The sequence below is a fragment of the Erithacus rubecula genome (assembly GCF_903797595.1).
Source record: "Erithacus rubecula genome assembly, chromosome: 9".
NCBI classification, from domain to species: Eukaryota; Metazoa; Chordata; class Aves; order Passeriformes; family Muscicapidae; genus Erithacus; species Erithacus rubecula.
Genome location: NC_136660.1, coordinates 216433 through 226926, shown reverse-complemented (window position 1 = coordinate 226926; position 10494 = coordinate 216433). Strand labels below are relative to the sequence as shown.

Below are 10494 nucleotides of genomic sequence, written 5' to 3'. Positions count from 1 at the left end.
AAAGAAACAGTAAAGAACTTGGAATAAAACTAGGAAAGAGGATATCTCAATATTTCATGGTATAGGAAAAAAAGGACAGAGGGAAACACTCCTCCAGCCTAAGCTGGAGATGAAATGTGCCCTGGTGACCCAAGCACTGTCCTGGGCTATGCACCATGCACAGGTGGTACCACAATGAAAATTTAAACCTATCACAAAGTTGTATGATCCTGGCCAGTCAGCTCTGCTTTCCACACTTGAGTATTCAAGCTGGAATTCAACTATGTTCAACAGAGGATTATTGCTTTTACAGATTTAAATAGTAGCATAACAGTTTTCTGCTTGAATAGAGACCATAAATTCCCAAGAGGTTTTGATTGATATGGAACATGAAGTTTTTTGGGAACTAATCCCTCCTACCTACAAACTTATATGAACAGGTACTGGGGGAGCCCAAGGGCATATCTTAGATGAGACACCAGTAATAATAATCAGAGTACTTGAAAACAAAAGGTTCGTTTTTCCCAAGTCCAAGTCGTCAGCATTTTATTTGTAGCTATTCCTGGCTTGTTTTACTTATTTTGAGAAGTAATTTTGTAAAATTAGTACTAGAGCATGGTTTCTACCTGACAACTTCCCATCTGCTGGCCCAATTTCTATCCACTGAAACTGTAAAAAATCAAGTTTTTATTGCCAGCCACATGCAATTTATATAGCTATGGAAAAATGGGCTGAACTGAGTTCCTCCTTATGCTTTATCAACCAAAAAGTATGTGCTGACACCAATCCTTTACTGCCCTCCAGGGCAACAGGCAAATGGTTGCTCTTCAGATACACTGCACAATGCACAAATGGATTTATTTGCTCTGTTCAAGGTCAAAGGTAGTGTAGAGATGGCCAAAGGAAAATGTGTATATGGCAGGTATTATACAGTTCTTATTCTAGGTATTTATACTCAAATCTTGTGCTGGCCTAAACCTCAAACTACAGTTACATTTAGAGGAAGTCTACATCTGGGGATGGCAAGAAGAATGAAAAGTATAAGCAAAAACAGCAGAGCAGCAACAGGAGATAAGGGAAATGTCTGATATTAAAGGTGATACTTTCAAATTACTCTCTGGACACTCCATTGTTCCATTCCATAAAGAAACTTCCCTGTCTGAGCATCCAGGACCACTCTTACAGTCACTCTTGCACCACCTGAGCTGGACCGAGACCCCTCCGCAGCTGCATCCTACATTCACACACAGGGTTCCCTTATGGGCTCAGACCCAGATTTTTCCATGGTAGAGTGTCAGACATTCAAATTCTTAAAAAAATTAATCTTGGTGCAATGACCAAATGACTAAATAACAACTCCAACTGGTTCCTTCAAGGAGGGACCCCAGAAAGGGAACCCCTTGGCTTTTACCCCTTCACAGTCTGGCACAAAAATGTGAGGTTCTCCGCTCCTGCTGTATCTCTGAGTGTCTGGTCCCCTGGCCAGTACACAGGTCACTGGGCCACTCATTATAGAGAGGGCCAGCATGTCACAGCCTCTGGCCCTGGGCTCCACCAGAGGTCAACCTGCAGATCCACTGCAGCTGCCCTGACCTAGCTGCACTGAAGGAATACATTAACACCCTTATACAGTCCATCTTTCTTCCACACAGAAGAGGCACTACTCACCCTAAAAATGAGCCAAATTGAGGAAGCCAAGAGAGCAGAAAATTAGTAATTTATGTGTCAGACAGGTGGGACTGTAATATTTAGCATCTGCCAGGCAGTCACTCTGTGCACAAAGGCAGTGAAACACATATCCAAGAGCTATGCTAGCAGTCTCAGGAGCAGGTCTTAGCACTAAGAGAATAGTAGGTTTGGTTGTGACACAGAGCCATACCCCAACAGCCTGAACTCTGTGTCCATCCTGGATGGGATGTCCCTGTGTGGGGGCTCTGTGCAGTTCCCCAGCTCCTTTCCACACCTCCCCACATGGCATTTTCTTATTCTGAGGCAGTTCTCAGCCACATCAGCTGCCTGACATATTTCACTGTGCAGTTGTTCAAACAAGCACATGTGTGAAAGGAAGAACAGACAGTAACCCCCAGCCAGGCAACACCCCTGACAAGTGACGTGAACAAAGCAATGAAGGAGTGGGATTCCTGCTTCACTTTAAAACAACAAAGAAATAGGGTTTCTTTACAAGACACATCAGTGCATAAACACTTTTCATTTTTTAAATTCAAAACACAAAAAACCTAGATTCTCACAATACTGTGATTTTGCCAGTTACAGCCTCAACCCATCATTTCTTCCAATTCTAGAGCATGGGAAGGAAGGCTGCACAGAGCCATGTGTACCTCAGTATTTAAGACTACTGAACACATTTAGAAAACTTGTGGTAGACAAGCAAAACAATACATTAAAAATACAAAAAAATTCCCAACATAAACCCCCCCCCGCAAACCAAAACAACTTAAAAGCGAAGCACTAAGGCTGTTCCTGAATGCTTTCAAAACTTGGGACCTGATGCTGGATGCAAAAAGACTTGTAATCAACAACATATACAGCCTCTTGTGGTCCTGTTAAGGGTTTTACAGGATGAGTTTTAAAGGATTGTGGAATTTCTTTTTTATATGTTATATGTTATAGAGATGACTCTTGTATACCCAGCAGGTATTCCCAATAAACAATGGCAATGGATGCTGTGACAAAAACACGGCAGTAAAGCAAACCTGGTAAATCCAAGGGAAACCCATTATAGAGAGCACAGAAAAAAGAGAAATAAGGAAAGAAAGAAGGATTCATCAGTGCAGGTAAAAGTAAACTTTTTCTCAACAATCTTCTTGTATTTAAAAGAAACAAAATGTACTTGCAAGTCACTTGCAGAAAAAATTTAATAATTTGCCAAATATACAGCCATTAGAATGACCCTAAATATCACTAACAATTAAGTTACAAAAGTTAGTAGATAGCACAGTACAATGTTCTATAAAATAAACACGGGTAATATTAAGTACACTTCCTATGGTCCAAGAACGTCAGAAAATAGGAAATGAAATTACAAACACATACAGATCAGAGGAGATTGAGGGGCAGCTTTAGACATCTGGATTAAAGAAACTGAGACTAGACTAGACACATTCATTTATCAACAATAATGAATGTAGAACTTTAAATCTCAAAAATGATTAACAACACAGCATCAGGTACAATTTCACATGGTTTCATCTATGTTCCAGTACAGTTCCCAGAGGATTAAAGTGCCTTTGTGCACTGTAGTTTCATTTAGTCATGTGCAACACACATTGTATTTGTAAGGTACTTTATTTTTAAAAAAGTGACCTATTAAATAAAATAGCTATTTGAATCAATGTACATCATTCAAACTAAGGTGTTTTGAAGTACCTTTGTTCTTTGCTACTCAATGTCATGCAACAAATTAAACTCCAAATCCACAAGGCCTATCTCCACTAAACAAGACCAGAGTAAAAGATATTTACTGAAACATGTTTTCTGTGGTACAACCCTTAGTTTGCTTATTTTCCCCTTTCAAACATACTTGGCCTTTCAATGACAATTTTCTACTACAGTTTCTATATACAGATTGTAATGAACATGAAAAACACACATGATTTGGCCCGTGACTGTGGTGATGAATGCATTTCCCAGATAACATCCTTTTTTAACCCAATGAATAAGTACAACATGTTCTCTCTGTGGGACACCTGAAGATCTGCAGCCTTTGGATCTTACCCATAGCCATTCTTTGTGCCACAGAATGGATCCAGTGTCCTGCTCAGGGCTCCTTAGAAGCTCTCACTGCTCTCTGCTGTACTCCTTAAATCCAAACCTCCACCTGAACTGCAGTAAGGGAAGAAAAATTCCACACAGTTCAGCTGTCATTCACCTTGCCCCAGAACATCCTCTTCAACTCTTGAGTGAAGAACTCACACAAAGCCTATGATCCAGTCTACCACCAAATCATGCTGTCCACCAGCAGCCAATCCTGCTCTTTCTGGAGAAAATGCACTTCCACTGCATACTCACAGTATTTGAGGCATCTTATGGTGTTTTTCTATAGCAGCACTTCAAGAGGAGTTATGGGGCATAAGCTTTTTAGGAAATACAAATTTCCATCATGATGGCACCTGTGGCAAGGGCACGTGGGAGGAAACTGCATGTGGGAGAAAAAAAACCCTAAAGAAATTAAGAGGATAAACAACTAGTCCTAACTTTAAACAGCAAGCATGGATGTCAGTCTCCACTCTTCCAGTGTCTTTGTATATTTGATTGTGCTTCAAATCATGAAGTGAACAAATCACTCCAATGATTTTAGTTTCATAATGTAAACATGCCTGCACACCTGACATGGCCACTGTAGGTGATGCCACTCCTTCACCACTGCTGCTGTTACACCTGACAAGGCCCATTTTAAACTGCACAATCTAGACTCAGATCAGGAGCTCTCTTCAGGTGAGAAAGTTTTACTGGGGGTCTAGATTTGTAGCATGTTAACATTACTTCCAATACTATACGCACTGAAATATTTTAAGAAAATACACACTCTGTTAAATTAATGGAAAATAATGATTTCCTAATGTGCTCAGTACTTTAAAAAAGTTATCCATGAAACTGTGAGACCATGGAAAAGAACACTCTAGTTATGCATTACAGTAGAAAAAAACAAAACAGTTTCATCAGAATCACAACTACACATAAAGTCTCCAGTTCATAAAACAAATTAATTAAATTATTTTAAGTATTTCATAGTGGCATAGTAACTTCCAATGCAATTTCACCCATATTCAAAAATACATTTGTAAATGCTTTTCATAAAACTTTATACAACTCAGGTTCTCATTAGGTAAGCCTAAGCACAGTTCTCACATTACCTAGGCAGAAAGGCTTCAGAAGCCTATATTCACAGAGTCCATGACAATGCTGTATGAGTTCTTCCTTTTTGAGAGTCAGCTCTGCTAGACCCAACTCCTATTGCTTAAAATCATCATTTTCCTCAGCAAGCCTAGTGCCCAGCTACACCACAGTAGCCTAGGGCAGCGACCCACTGTTTTATGGGACATAAACACCTACAAGCCTTGTAAACATTCCTGTAGAGATTTCCATGTAATGGTTGCCTGTCCTGTATACTTTGTCCAGAGAAGAAAAGGGGCATTGCTGAGAGGGAGGGAGATCAATCATTGAGAATCCATCAGTTCAGTGACCCACTGTCTCCCTCTTCATCTTCTGATTAATTATGTATTCTGTTTAATGATTTCTGTGAATACATTTCCAACTGTAACTGAAAACAATTGGCTCAGACACAAGACACTAGACACACTGAGTCTAAAAATCTGCAAGAACAGTGCGAATATAAGGCCTCTGTAGGCTCAAACTCACAGTTGGTACTATGCCCAAACATCACCACAGCAAGCTTTATTTACACAATTTCCAATGAAAAATACTGTTATTACTCAAGCTACATCTGAAATTACCAGAAATACATTCATAATAACTATTGGTACAAAAACAATGATAATTTTTTTTATTTCAAATATTCTGACAGGTTGACAATATTCTGGGCATGTTACAAATACTGCCATATCCAACAAAACAATCAATACTTAAAGAGGATTCAAACACCAAGGACATGTATCTTAAAGCAGAGACAGAAGAGTGCATGGTAATAAGTGCATACTAATAATTTTCCAATAACTGACTTGAAGAAAATACCTCATTTCTGTGGTACAAAATGGATTAAAATCCAGAAGAGATGAATTACAGAGGACAAAAATGAAGACGTTTAAATGTTTTTGGCCAAATTTTCCTATAAAACCTTGTAACTTTATCATACAAGGCACTACCAGTCTGGACTACTCTAGTGTTGACTATTTACAGGACAGAACAACAAAGAGAAACCAGTGACATAGCAAACAAAACCACAAACTCTTTCTAGAATATGGCTTAAATTAATTCACAGAGAGTTGAGAATATATTAACTATAAGGTGCAAGAGAAATACTAGGTAGGAAAAAAGTCCCCCTCTTCCTGGTACTTTCCCCCTCAGACTTTGCTATATTTCACATAAAATTTTCAACACTCTGGTCTCACCCTTCCTGCAAGCCCCTTTTTCCATACTTCTAAAACATCATGTTACTAAAAGGTTGGTTTCAGTCCTGAATGTATTGACCTATACAAGCTCTAAAGTTTAAACGATGCAATTCTACACACAGTAATACCCTGTTTCTCCCAATTAACCCAAGCTCTCAAACAGAGCTAAAAAATTAAGCTTTATTTAAAACAGCATATTTGCTTGAAAAAGTATGAATCTGTCATGAAGAAAAAAAATGTCCAATTAAGAACTTGCCAAGATGTGTACACAGCTGAGTGCATAGTGCAGAATATCACACAGAGAGAGCAGCAAGGCCACAGGGTCACTAAGCCCACATGAAAAAGATGTATGTTTCCATTCTAAAACATTTTTGTCCTGGAAATGCTTTAAACATTAAAATCTTGCTCTAGGGATGGCAAGATTTCTCCATTCCCACTTTTCATATAGCTCACTGTAATATGCATGGCAGTACAGCCACCTACATAGCATACAGAAGAGATACCAAAACTGCTTTGGATACATCATCCTGATCTCAAGTATTCCATACAAAAGTTGAAATTTTGTGACAAGGAAGGAAATGGGACAGCTTTCAAATTACACAGCTTGCCTGTGTATCATTAAACAAATATGCAGTGTCTTCAGCCCTGGACGGGAGAGCCACAGCTCCACTGGCACAAGCAGTGACATAGCTAGTGGCTCCAAGGCTGACCAATCTCACAGGAGGCTCCTCTGCCTGTATTGCTTGTGGTTCCAGTCAGTGGTCCCCAGCAGCTGAAGCATAAATGCTCACTGCAAAAATGCCAAGTGGCTTACAGCCAGCAGAGCTCTGTACATGTGCCCAGAACACTTATTTCCCCATTCTATTAGTTTGCTTTTTAAAGCAATATCATTGGAGAAAAGCTGTGAGAACAACAGTGAGATATTTTCCTTAATCACAGCATCAGGCACTCCATTAACAGACTGACATAACCTCCTAAACCAAATTAGTTCCTGGAACATCTTGTGTTTGCCATCTTTTACTTATTTTTAGGAACAAGCAGTTTCTCTAGAAATTGTGCAGTTTAAGCCTGCTATGGTATTGTATTCCAGCATTTTCTTAGCACCTCAACACAAATTACATGGTAGCTCATCTGTGGTAAACATCGGCTACAGAACATCTACTAAGAGGGAAGGGCTGAAATTTTGTCCCGTGACATGGAAAAGCACTTTGGGATGCACTGGCTTCAGGTGAGACTGCTGACACAGAACGGGATTTCTCTCCAAGCAGAGTTTCTCCAGTTATTCAAATACAGTAAACACAAGGGCAGTACTGAGGATATCAATCCTCTACCTTGCAATTTTCAGTCTATCTTCTAAACACCTCTTCATGGAGATGTGGCTCAGTGTCAAGGCTAAATGGGCAAAAATGTCATCTATGCTAAAGTCATTAAAAGAGCTAACATAACCCTTGCTTCTGGTAGTCCTTGGACTTAAGCCAACCACATACATTTCATTCTATTAATTTACCTATCCTACTTTATCTCAATTATCTTCATCCTTTCACACTTCCTAATGAACTATCAATATTTTTCCTGAGTGAAATTATAAAAAGTTAAATCCTTCTACCAAAAGTACAAAGACAAATAAAATATAGAACAATATAAACCCAGTTATACAGCATTACAAGTGCAGAAATTCATGTTGTTGCTCTTTATCATTGGCCCCCAATAAAAAACATAGCAAAGAATTTAGTTATCCAAAATATTTTGTAGTACTGTGATTAGATTCTTCAGACCATAAATATAGCCCTCATCCCTTGTGTTGCTAGGAAACACATGAGCAAAATCAATCATTCGGACTTCGACATTTGCACTTTCCTTTGTCTCTGCTGGCATGTGACAGAAAACTTTTTCCAGCTGGGGTAGAACATTTCCATTCAGGTGCTCCTGTGCAATGCATGTGGTGGCTTTCCACACATTGTCTTGCTCTGAGTTTTCAACTTTTAGCGAGAGCTGACTGTGGTGCCTCTTCGAGCATGCCTTTTTGTGAAGTGCATAAAATTTAGACAAGCCTTTACTTACAGAGGCTTCAATTTTTCCATTCTCTGTAGAATTTATTACATTAATATTATTATTATATTCCAATACATCTCCACCTGATAAAAGGCCTTTGGGTACTCTTCTCTTCTCTGCCAAGGTGACATCACTCAACCGCACAGTTGTCACTTGATATGAACCTTCATAGACAAACAGCAACGAGCTTGCATAGAAGTTGAGTTGCGTCTGGCCCTCAAACCACTCGAGAATCTTTTCAACCTTCTGGATGCTGGCAGCTACCACATCTTTTCTCAAGCAGTACCCACTGTGGAAAAACTTTGAGATGCCTGCAAGAAATACAGACATACTGGGATTATTTTCAAATCTGAGCATAAAACAAACAATTTTCTTTTCCTTTTGCAATGAGAATAGTTCTTATTTGAAGGAATAGACACCATACAGGTAGTTTCTGTTCAGGCAATTATAACTAAACCCAAAGTGTACCTAAGAACTCTGAAACCTTCAGTCATGTCACCCGCTGTGTAATACTACAGCTTGGCCTGTATGTAAAACAAACAGTAAATGAACATAGTTCCTGCTCCCAGGTCAGCTGAACAAATGTCTGGACAGTTTAGGGCAGCAATCTATTAAATTCTCCATGCACAAAGAGGCTCAAGCAGCTTTTATTATGAGTGTGTTTATAAGTGCACCTTCTGTCCCTTGCTGGGGGACAGATGAGCAGGTATCAATTTATAACTAGTTTGCAATAATTATCACCAGACAGCCCTATGACGGCAGCATTTTTATTAATTGTTAATGTAGAGCAACACATGGATTGACTTAGCTGATAAAGTCCTTTGAATTGAAAGATGCTTTTGTAGTAGCTTTCTAATAGAAAATAGATATTCACAGGAGACAAATAGAGAAAAAAATGTATTTATAACAAAAATAGGTCATACTTCTAGATTCCTATTTCATTATAGTTTCAAACCTGCAAAGAAGTTGAATTCTAGAATTCTCTTTTATTAGTAATAAGAGACATAAGGAGGAAATTCCTATAGTCTGCACTGCTGTTGCAGCCAACCTCACACTTAATTTCAGATTGACAGGCAGCTCAAATACTATAGGGAACAGCCAAAGACCCATCTGACATGAGGACAAAAATCGACTTTTAAAACAGGAATGCCCAGACTATTTTTTCCATATGATTCTATAAATAAGTATTTAAATGAAAAATCCAAGCGCACCATGTTCTGACACCCCAATTCCCTTACTTACCGTCCTTCACTGTTTCCTTGGTCAAGCTTCTTCCGTAGTGCTGGTTTTGCGTCTCATAGCTGTCCGAAGACACATGGTACACCTGAAAGAGGCAAGAAGGGGGCTCCCTATGTATTTTGAACCACTAGTATTTCTGCAGGGCAAGAGACACCTCACAGACAGGTCACAAAACATTCAGCCCTCACAGTTTTTAAGTTTCTTGTAGTGCCCAGCAGTGCTCTGTAGTGCTCTCCAGAACTCTCCTTCAACCCTTGGGCTCCAAGCTACAGCTTTCCTCTGCTAGAGGCATCCTGGAGGTGGCAAAAAGCAGTGTACTTCATTACAGCGGACTCTTTTATAAGGCCTTGCAAATCACAACTGAGACCTGAAACTATCAGACTCCTATCTGTTACTGTGGCTGTTAAATCAGTAAGACGATAATACAAAAATTTTAATGCAATTATTTTGAGTTCTTAAAACTATGAAACTATTAAGCATAAGAGCAAAACAGTAAGAATTACTGTATTTGACCACCGAGGCCCAGCTCCACTGCGACTGTCAGCACAAATGAGGCTGCACTAAATAAATGGCAGCAGCCAAGCAAAAGCTGGTTCCAGCATCAACAGCAGTACTTCAGCTCTCATTTGAAAGGACTCACATGAGTACAGTTTTTTCCATATCAGAAATTGTACAAGCTCAAGAACTTAATTCAAAACTGCTTCACATATAGACATATTTTCTCTCACACTAAAATATTTCCATAGCAGAAATGTGAGAAGCAGCAAGGCCCAAGTGTAATTTATGAGAGTGTAGACAATTTTTATTTGCAGAAACAATGGTGTTACCAAGCAGGCAGTTGTCTCTGGAAGGAACTTGGTGCTTGGCACCTTTTCAGACCATTCATCCCTGCGGCATCCACCCCATCCACTGTCCTATTCTCCCTTCACTGCTGCAAACAGAGAGGATCCCACTGAAAGAGTCAGGGCACACTGTTGAGGTGCCTGCTCTTCATCCCTCCTCTGGGGCCTTACTCTTGCTGAAGCCAACCAATAAATTCCACAATAGTTAAACAGCAGCAATAAAAAGGAGTGGTATAGGAGCAATAAATAAAGCAAATAGAATTCCCTGTTTTCATTACAGCCCATCACCCCAA

The 10494-nt window shown here is 39.4% G+C and overlaps 1 protein-coding gene across 2 annotated transcripts in view; it reads right to left on the bottom strand.

Annotated features, from left to right (window-relative positions):
• Positions 1-2837: 2837 nt before the first annotated feature.
• Positions 2838-10494, bottom strand: part of IPMK (inositol polyphosphate multikinase) — a 37841-nt gene continuing 30184 nt past the window's right edge. For both annotated transcript variants that reach the window (XM_079312528.1, XM_079312527.1), the window contains 2 exons: positions 9363-9444; positions 2838-8431 (listed from right to left, as the gene is read on the bottom strand). In XM_079312528.1, coding sequence (XP_079168654.1) covers positions 7797-8431; positions 9363-9444 — 717 coding nt within the window. In that variant the 3' untranslated portion in view covers positions 2838-7796. The remainder of the gene's footprint in view (positions 8432-9362; positions 9445-10494) is intronic.